The sequence below is a fragment of the Dermacentor variabilis genome, chromosome 3 (genome assembly GCF_050947875.1).
Source record: "Dermacentor variabilis isolate Ectoservices chromosome 3, ASM5094787v1, whole genome shotgun sequence".
Lineage (NCBI taxonomy): Eukaryota > Metazoa > Arthropoda > Arachnida > Ixodida > Ixodidae > Dermacentor > Dermacentor variabilis.
Window position 1 is genome coordinate 230,981,950 of NC_134570.1, and position 22,020 is coordinate 231,003,969.

General features: G+C 46.7%; 1 protein-coding gene across 4 annotated transcripts in view; it reads left to right on the forward strand.

Annotated features, from left to right (window-relative positions):
* LOC142576702 (small G protein signaling modulator 1-like) overlaps positions 1 to 22,020 on the forward strand; it is a 272,548-nt gene that overhangs the window by 177,889 nt on the left and 72,639 nt on the right. For all 4 annotated transcript variants that reach the window (XM_075686949.1, XM_075686950.1, XM_075686948.1 and 1 more), the window contains exons 15-16: positions 19,551 to 19,709; positions 20,759 to 20,919. In XM_075686949.1, coding sequence (XP_075543064.1) covers positions 19,551 to 19,709; positions 20,759 to 20,919 — 320 coding nt within the window. The remainder of the gene's footprint in view (positions 1 to 19,550; positions 19,710 to 20,758; positions 20,920 to 22,020) is intronic.

The window sequence follows — 22,020 nt, forward strand, 5'->3', positions numbered from 1 at the left end:
CGAGACATTCTCTCTCAGTAATGGAGTAATTTCGCTCGGGCGTGGAGAGAAGGCGGTTAGCGTAAGCGATGACACGGTCTTGGCCCTGTTGACGCTGAGCGAGGACAGCGCCGATGCCATGATCACTCGCGTCAGTTCGTACTTCAGTGGGCGCAGAAGGGTCAAAGTGCGACAGAATTGGGGAGTTGTAAGCCGCTCAGTCAAGGTAGAGAACGCTTTCTCCTGCAGTGGTCCCCAAGAGAAAGAGACGTCTTTCTTAAGAAGGTCAGTGAGAGGGTGAGCTATGTCGGCAAAATTTTTCACAAATCGCCGGAAATAAGAGCATAAGCCCAGAAAACTGCGGACATCGTTTGTGGAACAAGCTACAGGAAAATTTCGCATGGCGTGAACTTTCTGTGAATCAGGTTGGATTCCGGCGGCGTTTACGAGATGGCCGAGCATGTTAATTTCACAGCGACCGAGATGGCACTTGGAGGAGTTTAGCTGAAGGCCAGTGCGAAACACGGAGAGTATGGTTGTGAGGCGCCGCAGATGGCTCTCAAAGTTCGGCGAAAACACAATCACATCGTCGAGGTAACAGAGGCATGTAGACCACTTCAAGCCGCGCAAGAGTGAGTCCATCATGCACTCGAATGTAGCTGGCGCATTGCATAATCCAAAGGGCATGACTTTAAATTGGTACACACCGTCCGGTGTTACGAAGGCGGTTTTCTCGCGGTCCATCTCATCGACGCTAATCTGCCAATAACCGGAGCCAAGGTCAATTGATGAAAAGTATTGGGATCCGTGAAGGCAGTCAAGAGCGTCATCAATGCGAGGCAGGGGATAAACATTCTTTGTTATCCTGTTGAGGTGACGGTAGTCAACGCAGAAGCGCCACGAGTCGTCTTTATTCTTTACTAAGACAACTGGTGATGCCTACGGGCTACTTGAAGGTTCAGTGATGTCCTTGTCCATCATCCTGTCTACCTCTTTTTGTATGATGGCCCTTTCTGTTGCGGAGACACGATATGGGGGCCGCCTATGAATGGGGCTGGCGTCACCGGTGTTGATGCGATGCGTGACAACAGATATCTGGCCAAGTGGACGGTCGTCCAAATCAAAGATGTCCCGATAAGATGACAGGAGGGGACGAAGAGCTCCTGTATGCTCGGAAGGAAGGTCAGGGGCGATCATCTTAGAAACATCGTCCGTAGGCGTCGAGTACGGAGGAGTGGGTGACAGTGGTCCGTTGGTACTGAGGAAGGATTCAGAGGTCAAAGAAGAAACTTCAAATTCTTCCAAAGGAGTGATATGCGCTATGGCGATACCGTGTGGCAGCACATGCGACAAAAATCCAAAATCGAGGATGGGCATGCGAGTGCAGTTTTCGCGGATTCGGGCTAAGGTGCTCGGCAGGGCAATATTGCGCGACGAAGTCACGTCAGTAAGCGGCGACACGACGTACTCGCCATCAGGTACGTGAGGAGAGGGCGTCAGGAGGACTTTTGTAGCCGCTTGTGGAGACAGCCTTGCAAACCCAGCAGAACATAAGCGGTGTGAAGCACAAGTTGTTGTGTCGGCAGGAAGTGGCAGATCCAACTGTACAACACCTGCGGAGCAGTCAATTTGTGCAGAGTGTTTCGAAAGGAAGTCGAGGCCGAGAATTAGGTCGTGCGGACAGTGTTCAAGGACGATAAATAGAACAACGGTATAATGGCCCCAATGTTCACACGTGCTGTGCACATCCCAAGGACAGGTGAAGTACTCCCATCGGCGACTCGCACAGTGCCCAGTACGGCGGGTGTCAGAACCTTATTGAGCCTTCGGAGGAGAGCAGCGCTCATAACTGAAAGCTGCGCTCCTGTATCCACGAGAGATCTAACAGGAACGCCATTAACTTCAATGTCGAGTAGGTTTCCACATGTAGGCAGGGTCAACAGAGGATTTGTGTGCCGGATCGTAGTTGCAGCTTCACCTCCGGGAGCTGCACCGCCTAGTTTCCCGAAGCAAAGCGACCGGTTGCGGAAGGGGACGAAGAGCGGTGAATGAGAGGCGAACGGGACCTACGACCTTGCGGAGACGGGGAGCGGCTAGATCTTAGGGGAGCACTGTCGGCGTTGATGTTCCTAGTCGGCGTACAGGGCGAGAAAGCGCGATTCTCTGGTACTTGGCGGTAATGACTCGGAGACGACCACCGAGGAGGCGACGACCAGCGGTTGCGGCAATGACGGGTGCTGTGTCCAATACCGGAACAATTAAAGTAGATGGGTTTATCATCCGCTGTGCGCCAGTCAGCTGGGTTGCGACGGGGTGGCGGAAAGCTTCGCGTCTGGGAGCGAGCGGCCGGAGAAATCTGGTAGGTGTTTGTATGGCGGACCGAGCAGAGAGATGGAATGCCCAAATTTGCTATTTCCTCCCGAACGACCGCTTGTATAAGGAAGATAGCGGGCACGCTTTCCCGACAGTCGGGGCGAACTGGAGCCGGAGCCATGGCCTCAAGCTCACGGCGAACGATGCGCGTGATATCTTCCGGTCCTACGGGCTGAACGAACCGCGGCGGGTCTTCGCAATATGTCGTGGCGGTATTGGGCAATCGGTCGAAAGTTTGAGCGACGCGGCGGCCCTTCGCTTGTTCGAAGCGCCGGCACTCCTTTACAATTGCATCGACAGTGGCACAATCCTTACACATCAGGAGATTGAATGCATCGTCTGCAATACCTTTCAGTATGTGACCAATCTTGCCTGCCTCGGTCATGTTGTCATCAGCCTTGCGACAGAGGGCCAGCACTTCCTGTATGTGCATGACATAGGATTCTGTGGACGTCTGAGCGCAGCACGCAGGTTCTTTTTTTGCTGCCAGCTGACGACGGACAGGTCTGCCAAACTGGTCCCGCATTTTTTCTTTGCGGACATCCCAGCTCGTTAGGTCAGCTTCGTGTGTGTCGTACCATTGCTTCCAATTCCTCTTAGATAAAATATCACGTTTGCTAGCATCATTGTTGGATCCCACCTGTTGTTGTCGCACACTCGCTCGTACATCGTAAACCAGTCCTCGACGTCGGCGTTGTCCGTGCCACAATATGTCCCTGGGTCCCGCGGATGAGTGAGGATGACCGTTGGCACGGGCTGACGAGGCGTTGTCGCTTGTGCCGGTTGATTTGCCATTGTGCGGGCAGGTAGATGACGTCCGCTGCGAAGTTCCGTGATTGTACCCCGCACCTCCACCAAAATGTTGCAGGAAGAAAGCAGGCCCACGAGTGTTAAATAATGTGTATTTACCACTGAGGTTAATGGTGTTCAGACAACTGCCAGACTTCGTGTTCCTCTCGTCCAATCCAACTTCTTCCTTCCCTTCACCGTAACAATATGAATGGATTTGAGAAGCAGCAACACCTCGCATACCGTATCGTTCTAGCTTCCTAATGAGCAGTTCATAATTAATAAGGTCAAAGGCCCTTGAAAAATCTATAAAATGCCGAGTATTACATTTCTTTTTCGATTTGATCTAATATATACTCTTTTTGTGCAAGAAGTGCCCATTCAGTGCTCAAGCCTTCACGGAAACCATACTGGCAGTCAATTAAGATGTGTTTCTGTTCGAATTTTTTTCATTCTCTTGAGGATTACCTTTTCAAAGGCCTTTGAAAACACGGGCAATATAGAAACAGGCCGATAATTGCCCATATCGTTTTTTTCACCCTTCTTATAGAGTACCTTAACACGAGCAACTTACATTTGGGGAGGAAATATCGCTTGTTCGAGGCATAAGTTAAATATGTACTGTATGCATATAGCAGGCAAAGAGGCAGCATGTTTCAAAGGCTTCGTTTGCATCCCGTCAACGTCCAACGCACTGCCGTTATTTAGGCTTATTATTACCTTTGTCACTTCAGCTTCAGTGATAGGGTCAAGGAACACCGAACTGTTATTGTAGCAAACATTTTTTAAATCACTCGTTGCTGCAATTTGACCCGCGGTGTTCACAATATGCTCATTGAAAGCATTGGCGAACGCCTTACCTGACAACTCGGTGCCATTGTATTTTATTTCACGAACTGATTGGTTTTTAACATTATATCGTAACACTGAGTTCAGCTTCTTCCAGAGAGCATTTGAGCAGCCAAAAAGGGAAGTAAATAAATTATTAAAATGTTGTTTTCTTGCTCTCTTTAACTTTTTGTCTAAACTGTTACGGAAAGTGTTAAACTTCTTCAGTGCGTCTGGATCTCTGTTCTTAATAAATTTGCTAAACATTGTATTTTTCTGCCAGGTCGGAGGTTATCCAGGGCTTACGAACTTTTCTCTTTTGTTTTAAGCGTACAAAAGGAAAGCTCTCTGTATATATAGGTTAAAGGATTTTAAAGAATTCTTCGTAAGCTGCGCAAGCGTCTGTAATGTTATACACAGTGTCCCACGGTACCAAAGAAAGTTTGTCTACAAATGAGGTAAGATTTTGCGGCGTAATATGCTGTATTAAATTTGCAGGCGAATTTTGTTTCATGTTCACCTTTTTACTACAGCATAAAAATAGGCAAATGATCACTCAACTCAGCCGCGATAACTCCGGCTCTGATTCTCTCCGGCATTGCATTTGTAACAAAAATATCAATTAATGTACACGTATTCTGTGTCACTTTTGTTGGAAGATTATTAACATTTGCAAGGCCATTTGATTTTAATAGAACATCCAGCTTAACCTTTGATGAATCACTGCTAAACATGTTAATATCTCCGTATCTCCGAGTCTGATGCCTGTCGGATCTTCCTCATCGCCGACGCCGTAGAGGTTGCTGCCTTGATGTCGGTCAGTCAACCCGTCCGTCTTTGATGCCGCTGTCCCGAACTCCGTCGGTGAAGTGGCACTCCGGCCTCACTGGCTAGGCCTAACGCAGGGCTACTTTCACTGCCGGCGAGACGCCCCGTGCTGGTCTGCCCCTGGAGAGGCATCCTTCCTGTAGTGCCCGGCACTGCCACGAGAGGCTGCAGCAGGCACAAGGGGCCTCGCTCGAACGTCGCCGATGTCGACAGTCACACCCTAGTTCGCCAGCGTCACGGGCTTGACCGAACCTCCATGGCTCTCGTCGCCAGTGCGATGCTGACGCTCCAACCTTCTTGGCCCCAGAGCCATGTCGATAATGCCAGCTCGGTGCCGCTTCTCTCCCTATCACAGCTTGGGCAATGCGCCTCGAGGGCTCGTGCCGTTCGGACCGATCCGTGCATATCGTCTTCTTCCTTTCTTTTTGCGCCGCATAGCTCTTACATATGACATGGGTCCCCTTTTGAGGAGTTTTTTTCAAAGAAAACTGCTTTCTGTCGGTCTTCTCGGTGGAAAATTTGACTCTTCCGCTGTGAGTTGGATGCATTTTCTTGCGTCGTCATGGCTCACAACGCATCACCACACTGCCACACACATTTCACCATATGCACAGCTCGGAACGTTTGCGAGTTCATTTTTTCCACCACTTTACATGTGTATACTTGTTCGTCGGCATTATAACCTTGATATTTCATCACTACAACGCCCTACTCATGAAATCCGCCCCCAGATTCTGTCGTCCTTTGATGTACTATATATAGAAACAGTATTCTTGCAAGGCGAGGCTCCAACTCATTATTATGCCATTAGTTAGCTTTGCTCGAAAACTCTAGTAAAATAGGTTATTCTTCTGGTAAAATAGGTTATTCTTTATAAACTCCACCACTGTGCTACTTCCTTTCCTTCACACCAGTTCCCCTATATTCCCCTTTCGTATTGACTCATCCTTGTTCTGTAATTCTTTAAATTCTGCAGCGCTAATATCTAATTCCTTAATGGCTGCAACCTGCAATGCTGTCAGAGGTTTGGTGCTGCTGTTGCTTGCTCGCGTTTGTACTGCTGCCCCTACGTCTACCTCATGCATCCCCTCTTCTTGCTCTTCTGAATGTTCTTTCTCTTCCAAGTCTTTCCCTGTCCTATTCCAACTAAGGTCTGGGTCATGTGCCTTCTTCACCGCAGGTACATTTCCAACAATCAAATCATAAAGGGGGTCCTTCACACATCTAGCTGTGACCAGCCCTCTAAAAAGGGTGTCGATATTTGAATCCGTGCCTCTGGCAGATATTTAATGGGCTTATCTACCAAAATTACTGGTTTAAAGTACCCGGTCATGCTTTCTGGTGGCAATAGACTTCTCCTTGCTATCATGGCATAGGCTCCCGTGTCTTTCAAGGCTAGCTTTGCGTCCTTGTACCTCGCCTTCCACTACAGGCATGTCCTGCTCTCTCTGTCCGTCCTCTTTTGGCCTCATGATACATGCCGTCTTATCCAGAAATCTAATCCTGCATTCGTCTGCCTTGTGAGCTTTCTTTTGGCACAACTGGCAAACCACCAGTGTTTTCTGATGATTATCTCTCACTCGGCAGTTCACCGCTAAATGACCTAACTGGTTACATAGAAAACATCTCTGGGGTCCCCTTTGTCTACTGATTTGCCCCTGGTTTTTCATCTCTCCTACTGTTGTCATATGTGCCTCTTTTTCGCCCTTTCCTAAATTTCTCAATACTTGTGCCTCTACGAACTGGTCCGTTTGTTCTGCCATCTGCTCCAAAGTTTGTAGTTTTCTCTCATTAAGAGATATCTCCAAACAACTGCTACACCTGACAAGAAATTGTACCCCCACTACCTTGTCACGAACCCCTTCATACGTTTTGTCCGCCTCGGACAGCTCTATCCACCTCTCAAAATAATTTGTTAGATGATATACGAACTGCTTGCCTGTTTCTGAATCTTCAGGCTTACATGACCTAAACTTCTTCCGGAACCTTTCTGCGGTCAACCTGAATCTTTGCAATAACGTTTTCTTCACCTTGTTATAGTCTAACGACTCCTCTGCTGGCATAAACCCAAAGACACTCAGAGCATCGCCCTGTAAACACATGCTTAAAGCTTTATGCCCCCTCGCTCCTCTCCCAGCCTTTCCCGACTTATATCCTTTCAAACCGATGCAAATGCGCATACAGGTCCTCCATCCGCTCATCGAAAGGTGCCATCAATTTGCTACATTTTACACAAATGAGAGGTTAAAGAAATCGGTCTATAATTAGATATAATGTGTTTGTCGCCGGTCTTGAATAAAGGAAGAACTTTAGCCATTTTCCAGGCGAGGGTACAGTAGAGGATGCCAGGGACTTGCAAAATATGACAGTAAGGCAACGACAGGTCCATAATGACTACCATACCAAAAACAAAAGAAAAGAAGCGCAGGCACACGTAGAAATGCAAAAGCAAACATTGAATTTCGATGTTTCGGCCGGGGTCCGGCCTTCATCAAGAGTGAGATGTCTGTAAGGGGGAAGCTTATTAAGGGAAAAGAGAAAAACATATGGCGTCATGAATACCAACACGCGTATATTCACTGAAGTCATAAATAAGAAAAAGGAAGAAAGAAAGTGCAGGTAGCCTGTGAATACAAACAAGCGTACATTCAGTGGCATCTACAAGGGAGGGGCGTCAGAAATATAAGATGGCACGATGCAGCCAGTCGAATGCAGGCGAGAGGGGTCACATGTTAGCATAGAGCGTGCGATGGGTTGCAGCTGCCAGAAGAGTGTTTCTCTTGTTCTTTGTTTGAATATACTGAAAATTTTGTGATACCATGAAGACAGCCACTTGGTTATATGGAACCGATGCTGTGACCTCCAATAACCTCCAAGTTCCGCAAACTATGTTCCATAGCATTCTTTGCACTGGTGGTACCTTTGTTGATTGCGGGCAAACTGTTTTTTTAACAAAGTCTATGCGTGTTTGAAAAATAGAATAAGAAATAAAGGAAAAATTATATCATAAAGTAACAAACATCAATATAACAGAAGGGCGAGAACAATCTCTAATGAATGACATGGAAATGTACACATCGGCACATAAACATGCTATATAATATTGACACGGGTACTTGTCTTTATCGGGCGACACGTTTAAAAAAAATTATGGGGTTTTACTTGCCAAAACCACTTTCTGATTATGAGGCACGTCGTAGTGGAGGACTCCGGAAATTTCGACCACCTGGGGTTCTTTAACGTGCACTTAATCTAAGTACATGAGTGTTTTCGCCCCCATCGAAATGCGGCCGCCGTGGCCGGGATTTGATCCCGCGACCTCGTGCTCAGCAGCCCAACACCGTAGCCACTGAATAACTACGGCGAGTGGGCGACACGTTTGACCGCCTAGCAAATGTTATCGCACAGCGCAGGACGCGCCTGCATGTATCGGAAGTTTGTGGAATGTTATCGATGGTTCCATCCGCTGTATGTGACCGAACCTTGTGTAATCTGATTGCATGTGTGCGCGACGCGAATAATGTAGAACTTTGTGGAAGGCACGTGTGTCCCAGCGATTACTCTGGAATATTCGACGACTGATGTATAAAAGCCGACGCGCTTACGATTATTACGCGCTTTCGACGATTACCGAGTGTATTCGCCGCTATCGTTCTTTGAGTGTAGCCTGCTTTTGAGGGCGCAAGTTCGACCAATAAAACGCCAGTTTCTTTAATCAAAGTTTTGCTGCCTTCTTCACCGTCATTACCACGTGACATCTGGTGAAGGTGCTTTACGTTCATGTACCGGAATCCCCCGACGAGCCGTAATCCAAGCCCGGACCGCAAAGAGAACACCAACGCCGTCCCGGAACATGGAGCAAGCCGCCGGCTACAGCAGCTGCCCCCGGAACATGGTATTCTACCAGATACGACCAAGAAGCCAGTCCAAGAAGATCGTCCAGAGACGACCAAGAAGACATCCGTAATGGCAGCCGCAGCAGCCCCGATAATTCTGCAGCAGCCCAGGGAACCACCGAAGTTCCACGGTTCCACATTTGAGGACCCGGAAAGCTGGCTGGAGACGTATGAGAGGGTCGCTACGTTTAAGAGCCGGGACAGCGACGACAAGTTGTGACATGTCTATTTCGCATTGGAGGACGCCGCCAGGACGCGGTTCAAGAATCGAGAAGCCACCTTGACGATGTGGGACCTGTTCCGAAGCGGCTTCCTGCAAACATTTACAAGCGTCGTGCGAAAAAAGCGAGCCCAAGCTTTACTGGAGACCAGAGCGCAGCTGCCGAATGAGACGATCGCGATCTTCACGGAGGAGATAAGCCGTCTGTTGCACCACGTCGACTCGGAAATGTCTGAGGAGAAGAAAGTCCGCCTACTGATGAGTGGCGTAAAGGAGGAGCTTTTCGCCGGGATGGTAAGAAGCCCACCGATGACCATCGACGAGTTTCTTCGTGAGGCGACGAGCATCGAGAAGACACTGGAAATGCGGAACCGGCAATTCGACCGCCGCACCAAGTCAACAACCTACGCCGGAGTTCAATCACTGGCCACCGACGACCTGCAAGATACTATCAGGGCAGTCGTACGAGAGGAGCTTCAGAAGATCTTCCCTTCATCGCAACCTCAAGTGGCCTCAATCGCCGAAATCATCAAAGAAGAAGTCCAGCGATCGCTTGCAGTTGCCGAGCTACAAACACAATCATCGCAGCCCCAGCCTGAAGCGATCATCTACGCCGCCGTCGCCCGCCTTCAAGGTCCCCCTCCACGACAGCGTCAGGGCTTTGTAACGCCGCAATTCCATCGACCAACGCCGCCGCCGCCAGCATGCCCACCCGTCGCCCAGCGCAGCTACCCGAGGAAGACAGACGTATGGCGCGCTCCTGACCACCTCCCGCTCTGCTACCACTGCGGAGAAGCGGGTCACGTCTACCGACGATGCCCATACCGGGAGATGGGACTGCGAGGGTTCGCTGTCAACGCTCCGCGCCCGCAGCAAGGTGAACGCCCTCGCAATATCGCCGACTACATCGCCGCTAATCAGTGAAGCTCTCGACGACCGTCCCGTTCGCAATCACCAGACCGCTACCTGTCGCCGCAGCGCCGACCATACACTGGAACATCCTGGGACTGGTCAGCGAGCCCATGTCCGGAAACTAAAGCAGCAACCGATGGAATTGCGGTTGCTGTTCGTCGAACTGACGAAGATCCTCCGCCGCCGACGAAGACGCCGAAGAAAATACCTCGACCACATAACGACACGCCGCCGTCCCGACGAAGTCTGGAAGCAAAGAATACGACGACGAAAGACGACCTGACGACATCGCATACCAGCCACAGGTCAACGCGACGCATCCGTGACCCGACGCCAAGACCGAACTGTAATGTAAGACAAAGAACCACCGACCTCGACGTACTTCTCGACGGCCACGCAGTCACTGCCTTAGTCGTCACAGGGGCCGATTACTCCGTCATGAGTGGACACATCGCCGCCAAGTTGAAGAAAGTTAAGACTACATGGGAAGGCCCTCAAAGTCGGACGGCTGAAGGACACATCATAACGCCTATTGGAATGTGCACGGCAAGAATTACCATTCACGAGCGGACTTAGCCTGCCATCTTCGTTATCCTCCAACAGTGTTCACGAGACGTCATTCTCGGCATGGACTTCCTGAACCAACACGGCGCAATCATCGACCTGAAGTCGAAGTCAATAACGCTGTCGGAAGATCAAGCGATACCGCCGGAGAGCCTTCCTATTCAATGCGCCTTGAGTATGCTTGAAGATCATGTGAGCATCCCGCCTCACTCTAGCGTCGTTATTTCGGTCGGCACCGAAACACCCGCTGACGTAGAAGGCGTCATCGAAGGCGACCAACGTCTACTGCTCGACCGTGAAATTTGCGCCGTAAGAGGGATCGGTCGACTGCACGGAGGAAACACGAAAGTGCTGCTGACAAACTTCAGCCAGGAGTTGAAGCACATCAACAAGGGCACGACGATCGCATACATGCAGGAAATTCTGGAAACCAGCAATGCGTTTGTCCTCTCGGATTCTACCGCATCTACCCCGACTACCGTAGTGCCCGAGCCAGACCTCGACATAAATCCAGCAACAGCTCAGCTCAAGCAGCAACAGCTCAGAAGTCTGCTTCGAGGATACAAAGAGTGCTTTTCGACGTCATCACGGATTCGACAAACACCAGTCGCAAAGCATCGCATAATAACCGAAGAGTGCATTCGACCACTCTGCCAGAGCATTTACCGAGTTTCGACGCAAGAACTGAAGCTATAAGGCACCAAGTCGACGAAATGCTGCGCGATGACATCATCCAGCTTCCGAAATGCCCGTGGGCATCACCTGTAGTCTTGGTGAAGAAAAAGGACGGAACCCTACGTTTCCGTGTCGATTATTGTCGGTTGAACAAGATCACGAAGAAGGATGTATACCCCCTGCCACGAATAGACGACGCATTGGATCGGCTCTGCAACGCTAAATACTTCTCGTCGAGGGGCCTCAAGTCTGGCTATTGGCAAATAGAAGTCGACGAAAGAGATCGCGAAAAGACGGCCTTCATCACCCCAGACGGCCGCTACGAGTTCAAGGTTATGTTGAATAAAGGGAAAAGCAGACATCCATCCGTTCGTAGCAATTGCTACAAAGGAAACCCATACGGCTTCCTCGAAAGAAAAGCCTCATAGTTGAAGACTACGTCAAACTCTTGCCTTTGCTTCGTCTTGTGGACAAATTCGACTTCGCCCTGCGATCTGCTAGCCGCCTGGTTAGCTCAGATGGTAGAGCGGCTGTCCCGGAAAGGCGGTGGTCCCGGGTTCGAGTCCTGGACCAGGACGAATTTTTCTTCAACTATGAGGCTTTTCTTTCGAGGAACACGTATGGGTTTCCTTTGTAGCAATTGCTACGAACGGGTGGATGTCTGCTTTTCCCTTTATTCATTACTTCTCTCCACCTTGCGGGTTTCCGCAGAACTTCTACGTCAAGGTTATGTTATTCGGACTGTGCCCGGCGCCTGCAACGTTCCAGCGCGTGATTTACACTGTTTTAGCAGGATTGAAGTAGCAGACGTGTCTCGTTTACTTGGATGACGTCGTCGTCCTCGCCGGAAATTTGGACGATTACCTCAGGCGGCTTGCGACAGTACTAGAGGTCATCAAGTCATCAGGGCTCACTCTGAAGCCGGCAAAGCGCCGCTTCGCTTACGATGACCTTCTGTTCGTAGGCCACGTAATCAGCAAATCTTGTGTCCGCCCAGACTCGCAAAAGGGAGCTGCAATGGCACAGTTCCCGCAGCCCATCGACAAGAAGGCAGTGCGTATATTCCTTGGCATGTGTGCCTACTACAGGTGCTTTGTCAAGGACATTTCACGCATCGCTGAGCCGCTGACACGTCTAACTAAATGTGATGTTGAGTTCAAGTGAGAAACGCCGCAGGCCGATTCATTTGAAGAACTCAAACGACGCACGCAGTCGCCACCGGTACTTGCGCACTTCGACGAGTACGCCGATACAAAAAATCCATACTGACGCCAGTAGCCTAGGCCTCGGTGCCGTTCTAGCCCAGAGGAGAAACGGAGTCGAACAGGGTATAGCTTACGCTAGCCGGTCGCTTTCAAAAGTGGAAGGCAACTATTCTACGACCGAAAAGGAAAGCCTCGCCACCGTTTGGGCTACAGCTAAATTTCACCCTTATGTATATGGTAGGACAATCAAAGTCGTCAGCAACCATCACGCGTTGTGTTGGCTAGCGAACTTAAAGGTTCCTTCAGGACGACTGGCGCGGTGGAGCCTCAGACTACAAGAATACGACAGCACTGTAACCTACAAGTCCGGATGAAAACACTATGATGCTGATTGCCTATCACGCGTCCCCATTGAGCCGCCGCCGCAAGATGACGAGAATGACGACGCCTTCCTTGGAATAATAAGCGCGGAAGACTTCGCTGAACAGCATCGGGCAGACCCGGAGCTAAAATGCCTCGTCGAGTATTTGGAAGGCACACAGACGTTGTCCCTAGGGCCTTTAAGCGCGGATTATCTTCATTCACGCTTCAAAACAACCTACTCGTGAAGAAGAACTTCTCACCAGTCCGCGCCAACTACCTTCTTGTTCCGTCGGCGTTGCGTCCAGAAGTACTGCGCGCGCTACATGACAATCCGACTGCCGGGCACCTCGGCTTCTCCCAGACGCTATCGAGAATACAAGAAAGGTATTACTGGCCGCACCTAACCACCGACGTCGCCCGTTACGTCAAGACATGCCGAGACTGTCAGCGACGCAAGACACCGCCCACAAGGCCAGCGGGAATACTACAGCCGATCAAGCCTGCTTGCCGACCTTTTCAGCAGATCGGGATGGACTTAATGGAACGGTTTCCGACGTCAATATCCGGAAATAAGTGGATGGTTGTGGCGACGGACTACCTGACCCGTTTCGCGGAAACTAAAGCTCTGACGAAAGGTAGCGCAGCCGAAGTGGCAATATTTTTCGTCGAAAGCATCCTGCTACGACATGGCGCCCCAGAAGTCCTCATCACCGACAGAGGAACGGCCTTTACAGCGAAGCTCACCAAAGCCATTCTGCAGTATAGTCACACAAGGCACACGATGACAACTGCCTACCACCCACTACTAATGGTCTTATGGAGCGCCTGAATAAAACCCTCGCCGACATGCTAGCAATATACGTGGACGTCGAACACAATACCTGGGGTGCCGTGCTGCCGTACGTAACCTTCGCTTACAACACGGCGGTGCGAGAAACAACACAGATCACGCCGTTTAAGCTGGTGTATGGCAGGAACCCGATGACGACGCTCGACGCCATGCTGCCATACTTCACTGACGAGGAGAATCTTGACGTCGCTACCTATCTCCAGCGTGCCGAAGCCCGACAGCTCGCCCTCCTACGGATCAAGAACAAGTAGCGTACCGACAGCCGACACTACAACCTTCGACGACGCTTCGTCGAGTACCAGCCCGGTGACCGTGTTTGGCTATGGACCCCGATACGCCGATGAGGACTGAGTGAGAAACTATTGCGACGCTATTTCGGACCCTGCAATTACACCCGACGTATTGGCGCACGGGACTATGAGGATAGCAATAGGGGCTTGTTGGTACGGCATACCTTATTTTGTTATAGCGCAAGCTTGGCAAGGACAACAGAAGGCACATCTGACACACACAGCGCTGTGTGTGTCAGATGTGCCTTCTGTTGTCCTTGTAAAGCTTGCGCTATAACAAAATAGGACTATGAGGTCGTGCCAGACGGCATTTACTATTCACAGCGGCGCCGCGCACGATCTGAAGTGGTCCACGGTGTGCGTTTTAAACCCTTTTATGGACGCTGACGAAGTTCCTTATTTTGTTTTCTTTGCTACGAGTGCTTTTCTTTATTGCTTTTGTTTGTTTTCACCATCGGGTCGATGCTTTTTAAGAGGGGGGTATTGACACGTGTACTTGTCTTTATCGGGCGACACGTTTCACCGCTTAACAAATGTTATCGCACAGCGCAGGACGCGCCTGCATGTATCGGAAGTTTCTGGAATGTTATCGATGGTTCCATGCGCTGTCTGTGACCGAACCTTGTGTAATCTGATCGCATGTGTGCGCGACGCGTATAATGTAGAACTTTGTGGAAGGCACGCGGGTCCCAGCGATTAATCTGGAACATTCAACGACTGATGTATAAAAGCCGACGCGCTCGACCCGCTCTTCAGATTTTCGACGATCGCCGAGTGTATTCGCCGCTATCGTTCTTTGAGTGTAGCCTACTTTTGAGGGCACAGGTTCGCCGAATAAAAGCTAGTTTCTTTAATCAAATTTTTACTGCCTTCTTCACCGTCACTACCATGTGACAATATGTACCATATATAATCATTAGTTAATGCGTAAAACACACAGGAAAAATATTAGCTGGTGCACCAAACATGTCGTCAGTCTTGGAAACATATCTCTTGCTAGTTGAACATAGACGTAATCCCACCGATGCATTCTTTAATTCCCCTAGAAAATGCTATGATCTTGTGTATTAGAAATGACTCGCAAGCTTCTCTGTCGTAGCTAGTGGGGGATCCTGATTTCAAGATCGTGGCCTTAAATTTTTCGACCAAGTTGCCTAGTGTGTTCACATGTTTGGAGAGGGGGAGCTGCGCTATAAATTTTACATTCGATTTGTGGTTGTTAAAACGTAGCTTAAAAGGGGTTTCCGTTTGTTGAGTGTGTCGTGCGCAGCAAATGGTGCATCCGAGAAGGTATACAATATTACAAGGGTCGCAATTGTAATTCTCTTGGAATTTAAGTGAAAATGAACACGTGGGACTCTTGGTAACATTAGTCGAACTCATCATGGAGCAGAGCTTGCGTCAAAGTGTTTTTTTTTTTGCATGGTGCGCAGCCTGTGAAATTAGCTGAGTTAGTTTTAGAGGATGACATCTCTGAGGTCGGTGGCCTGTGTGTATACCACTTGTGGAGTTTCAGGAACAATTTAGTGCACTTTCTCACTCTGCAAGAGTATGGTATATGATGTTTCCGGAGAATACGATTTATGTTAGGAGTTGATGCTGAACACTTGAGGATAGAGTTAGTCCGTCAATCTGGGGGAGCTGGTTTGCTGCTGATGAGCGCATGAAAATTAAGGTTGTATGCTTTTTGAATCGCATCGTTGATAACAGAGGGGGATAACGGTGGTGTTGTAAGTCGGTACGGAGTCGTTCACAGTTGATACATGTTGACACAAAATAATGTTTAAAGAAACAGTAAAGAGAAATATTATGTTAGACCAGAGTGCCTGGTGAGACTTCTTGGCCAATATTAAAGAAAATCCTCTTTCGTAAATGCTTTCCGCAATTCGCCACCCCCGTGGCTCTTGCATAATATATGTTTCATGAATATGGGGCTCGAAGTCTCATACAAGTCATTTAATTGGAGCACGAACAGAAGCTTAGTTAGGCAGAAGTGATGCAGAAACGAAAGATGAATTGTGACGTCACATTCAAATATCCACACTAGCCTTGCATGACACCATGTACTTTGACAGCATCTGCACGGTGTTGAATAATTGCTTATCATTGTCGATAGAGAACAGTTACACTTTATTTAAAACCAAGTAAGAACTTGAGCTGGTAACACCCAAGAGCTTTTCCTGCGTTCGAATGACTCAAATACTCATGCATGCTATAAAATCTATGATTTCGTTCATCATGACATCTACGATTCATCGATTATTACACTGATGTCAGCGGTTCCTTGTTGTGAGGCCAAATTTAGAAGTAGAAGAGGAAGCCTTAGCTTAGGGCCAACTATGACCTTTTTATCCAAATACTACATGCAAAATGCAGAAGTGCTCTCACCAGACAACCACTCAAATGATTTGAATGAAATTTGTTCATACCTGAGAGAGAAAGTTAAATTTTAGCAATTGCAGGAAGCAAAATTTTGATTTATGGCCTCATACTTTTTACGAAAGTTGCCAAAAATCGATATGTTTAAAAACATTTCAAGCCTAATGTTAACAAATTCGTAACACAGCACCAAAGACAAATACCGCAGTTCTATAAACTGCATCTCTTAGAGCACATAAAGCAGACTAATTTGACATACGAGTTTACAGCTTATCTGAAGTTGCTACTTACGAGGGTTTTGCAAATAACCTACGCACAAATCAGTGGTATAGTTTAGAGTAGTGTATAATACATCAATTTTGTTTGCTTTAGATATTAGATTTTTAGATATTGATATTTGCTTTAGAAACATTTGCCTGACACGGCCTAGTCAGGCAAATGTTTGTCTTTAGCCGTGTCCCCTAAGACAATCTGTTCATTGTCTTAAATAAATCAATAAAGAAAGAAAGAAAGAAAGAAAGAAAGAAAGGAAGAAAGAAAGAAAGAAAGAAAGAAAGAAAGAAAGAAAGATCTTGTGTTGGGCAGTCGATGGGTAAGAAATGCGAAAACACCCGTGTACTTAGATTTAGGTGCACGTTAAAGAACCCCAGGTGATCCAAATTTCTAGTCCCCACTACGGCGTGCCTTATAATCAATTAGTGGTTTCGGCATGTAGAACCCCATAATTTAATTTTTTAGGTATCTTAACAGGTTCAGTTTGCGTAATTGTAATATTTTATTTATTTATATATAGATACTGCGATCTTTTACAAGGTCGTAGCAGGGTGGGAACATACAAGTACATTCATAAAAACATACAGTTCAAGCAATCATGCCGACGCTTGCATTCAAAATGGCAAAAGGACAAAATGCACGAAGAAAGGAGCAAATAAAGTATGTGCGGTTGATTCATGAATGCAGGTGCGCCTGAAAACGGGATAAATAATTTTGTGTAACGACTTTATCAGGAAGTTTATTCGAATCAATTATTGTTCTTGTAAAATAAGAGTATTTGAAGCAGTTGTTGTGCGGTGTTAACGGGGTCGCTGCTAGGGAGTGTTTATGACGAGTAGCATAACCAGTTAAAGGTGTTAAGATGTGTGAGGTATCACTATGGTAGTGGCCATTCATTAGTTGAAAAAAGAATTTTAATCGGGAGACACGATTTTGTTCTGTAATCGAAGAGAAGCCACTACGTTTAAGGAGATCTGTTATAGAAGCTCTACCGTAAGAATTGTAGATGAATCGGACAGCTTTCTTTTAAGTTCTTTCTAATTTCTCAATATTTGCTTTTATTCTTAATTTATCTTAATCTATCTATATATATCGATCAGTATATATTAATTTATTCTTGAGTTACAGAGTTTAAAACTTGGTACTTGAGTCTTTTTTCAATTTTACCAGTTTTCACATTTGTAAAACAATTTTACCTAACTAAAAAAATGCGCTTCGTGCAGGTACTAGATGCTAACAGTGTCATTAAATGCAACAAATTAATCAAATTCAATGCAGTGTATACTCAGCAAATTTATTTCTCCATTCCAATTTATTTAGATAGCTCCCGAGATACCGCTTCCTCTCAACTTCGATGTGTTGGCTCATAATCAAGCTTTTTCCACCAACAAATATAGAGTTTTGAAAGAACAGTGTGCCAGTCAGAGCTAACTGAGCTATCCTGATTAATATCTACTGAAGGACTGCAAGTGTCTGCTGTACAAAAATTAAGCGAGAGAATTGTATTTTACAGTTGTAGGAATGTAAAGAAAGCTACATTTACGGGAAGTAGTCTGAGTTGAAAAAGTGTGCAGTAACGCCTTTTAGTACTATGAAATACTAACCTTGCTCGAGGAAACCACTGCCAGCGCCACAAGCCCAATATATAAAAATCCGCTGTTGCTTCCAGAAGCCACCCTGATTAAAGAATTGGAATGACTCCAAAACATTGAGTCAGTTTCTAATAAACCTTCTTGGTTAACGATTGTTTGTTTAATTTCTTCATCTTCATCAGCGTCTGTTCTGTTTTCTTATTAATTCTTCTTGACCAGGTGACATTTTGTCTGACAGATGACTTCATAAAAACTTAATTCGTAGTACTTGCTTCATAAGGCCTATGCAAGGTCACCTCCTGAAGGAACCACTGCCAGGGCTGCAAGCCCAATATATAAAATTCTGCTGCTTCATACCGAAGCGAATCCCAATGAAAGAATTCGAATGACCCCGAAACATAAGGCCAATGTCTAATGAACCTTCTTTGTTGGTGATTGTTTAGATTGTATAACTTCATGTGCTTCCCAACTGTCTGATTTCAGTCGAATGTTCACCTCCAAGATGAAGAAATTAAGAACTTGACATTTGCCGTAATTCGGAACGACACTTTCATGCGGGGGCCAAAACGCCAAGCTTTTAATAGGCAGCAACCTTCGTTGCTGTCTGATCTGTTCATACTATAGCGCATCTTTAAAATTGAGCTGTAAATTCTTGTGACCGCGCTTATAGAATTTTTAGTAGTCTCTAAGCTCTCAGAGTGGATAAAATTTGTCAACCTTGGGAGGTTGAAAACTTGTGAGCTCACTCATGTTTAGTACCACGCAGTGGGGGTGCTCATGCGTGTCAGTAAATCCCGCAGCAACACATCTTTTGCAGTGCTGCAGCATAGTCCATTCTCAGAAACTGTGCATATGCGATGTATGAATGCTTCACTAAATTCAGAGTTGTGCGAAATTACATATTTAAATTGAGAAACTTGTGGGAACGAAGGGGGAAGGTGGAATGCAATTGCGATTACTCTGCTTCTGAAACCCAGTTCGAGAACCTTTGCCCTACCACATGCAAATCGCACAACTTCTAGCTACTTCTAACTAAATAATAGCCTAACTTCAGGCTAGCAAGTATGTTGTGCTAGCACAGAGCATTATGCTGGCACTGCCATGTTTTTTTTCTTATTCTGTATATAACATGATATTGTTTCTAAGGTGGCAGTTTGCAAGCTGCCCAATATGTGGCCACAGCAAGACAGTCACAAATTGCTTTGAATGAAGGCCCCCCCATAGAGGGCTGCAGCCATACTAGTGAAATAGAACTGCATAAAAGAGTACAAAATTTTGATTACACTGTAGCAGGTGGCTGCTGAACAGTTCAGGTGTTTACGCGAACCCTTGGGACAGCATCCTCAGAAAGTAAGTCTTTATACATACTGATGACAAATGTGCACTTGCATGACATGTAATGCATTTTAGAAAATTTATTATGAAAGCAAGCTGCGTCAATTTCGATGAGAGGCATTATGCGATCTTTTCACAACACTGGCATAGTAGAGAGCTAAAGGTTTAAGCAATGAGTGTTCTGTCCCTGTTACTGCAGGTCCTAGGGACACACACTTAAGCAACGAGGTATTTGAAGATGGCAGCAGCGATGGTGGAGGCTCTATGGATGCTGCTGCCCACGATGAAGCAGTGTGCGAAGGGGAAGAGATTGCGTGGGAAATCGACAGCAGCCACAGCCCAGCCCACACAGGCACCGGTAAGTAAAAAAAGAGAGATTACTTATGTTAACACTTCCTTTCATATGTGCTCCCACAAAAGTTTCCCAAGATGTTCTGCATCAACACAGTTGTAAAAAGGCAAATGTATTTTGTCACCTGTGACACTTCCCTCTCCTTTCATCACTTCTGGCATACCGAATGTTGCAGTCCTATGCAAGCCAAGCTGATAATGCACCCACTTATTTGCCACCATGCTGTTCTATCTTTTGTTTCGTTATGCATTTAAAATAGTGAGACGTGATTCTAAGCATGCAACTCAGCCTATCCACTAGTTTCTTTAGTTATATCCCACCTTGAGCGCTTGCACATTGGTTTCTTGCAAGAGGGAGCCGGCACTAGCCAGCTCTGTAGTGGCAGGAGCCAATACAACCCATTATGTTTTGTTGTTTGTGTTTCGCACAAGTCCCTGACCCTCATCTGTGGTTACTAACTGCTGTGCGGTCAGCCTGTATAACCAAGCTTACTGGCACGGAGGCAAACAGACAAAAACAAAATGCATAAGTTTTATCCAAAACGGCATTTGTTTCAACCCAGTACTATTGCAGCATGCAGAATTTTGTCAATTGGTAGTGACCAGGATGATGTTTTCCTGAGTCATATGGAGAGAAATAGCAGATGGTTTCAACGCTCATGAGTAGAGATGTCCACCCGTCCTTTTGTGGATATGGCTGGCGGTCAACTCGCTCGACCCTTGTGCCACCTATCCCATTTATAAAGTGATGCTGCTGCAGAGTTTACAGGTAAAGGGCTTCGCTCAGTTGATGCAGGACGGAGGTAACTGCTGATATTCAGTAAGCCCTTTAGTTGTGCTTCGGACTTAAGAAACAAGTTGATGACGATGAATACGATAACATAGCTGCTGTGATTTGTCCGTGAGAGAAGTTGGTGAAGCAAACATTGGCCCTCAATGTTTGCAATAATCTTCATTAATAATCTGTCTTTCTTGCCTGAATGTTTTTTTTTGAAAGCAAGGGTAAAGTTCATATATAGCCTGAGTCGTTTGTTTTAAAAGCTCGCTTGTGCACAGGCCAACAAGCAGGAGCAGAGGAGGAAGGCCAGGAGGTAGAAGAAGAAGACGAAGGGGAAGCTCGACTTCCTGCTGATCCCCTGCAGTTGCTGCAGCCCCCAGTTGTCGACGACGAATCCAGCTGTGTGTCGCCAGCTTCTTCCAGTGGAGGCGTTTACTCGGTAAGTGCAGCCTGGCTGCGATTGCTGGTAATGTCAAAGATTGGGCTGTTTGGTTCTAATGATGCTGATATATGGATTCCTATGGTGGTAGGGCCAGTGATGACAAAAGATTGCCTAGAAATGGTGCAATGTTGGTGATGACATTGTCAATGGCAAAAGGTAGATGTAATGTGGCTGTACAGAGGCCTAAAAACAGCCAGTGTAATGTTCGTAAAGCATGTAAGTATTAAAATAATGACAATGACAATGAGGCGTACAATCACCATAAAAAGTGTTTTACCAAGGAAATGGTACAATCAAATGTGTCAGTTCCAATAGCACTACCCACTTAGCCACAAAATCCACAAAATTTGCTAGAAGCACAATAAGCCCTGCCATGAGGGATATGGTCTTCAGTTGCAGCATTTTAACGATTGCGCCGTCTGTATTTTCTTTTTTTTTTGCCTTCAATTTTGTTTTTATCCAGAAGTTTCACCCATTTGAACTTGCTTTCGTTCAGTTGTGGCAACTGGCCAATTTGTTCATATTCATTAAAACATTTTTTGGGCGAGTTGGTACATACCTAATTTGAAAATTGTTACAGCGCTAACACATACATCCTAAAGTAACAAGGACGAGACACAGGGCGAGACACAACGCCTGTGTCTCGTCCTTGTTACTTTGTGGATGCATGTGTTAGCGCTGTAACAATGTACAAATCAAGTTGCTCATATTGCTTTTAGAATACATGTTTGTTCAAATAAACAGTTTGTTGCGAGTTAACGCTTGTGGTGTCATTTCTACATCCTTGTCTTTTCGTGCTAACCTCATTTTACCATGGATTCATACCAACTCGCCCCATTATGAACCTTGCATGGTACATGTCAGTACTTTTAAAGTATGAATGAATATAGTGCCTTTATTATGATGTACAATGTTTATAGTCTACGTGCAATATTTTTAGTCACGTGGTTCTATACAAAGCTTTTGCCTTTATTTTTGCCTATGTTGCTCAAAAGGGGCTCCGTAACATTATTTCGCTGCCAAGTGTCACGCTACAACATGTTTCTTGTATGGTCCTAAGGCGACAGGACAGCAAAAAAATATGGTAAATTCACACTG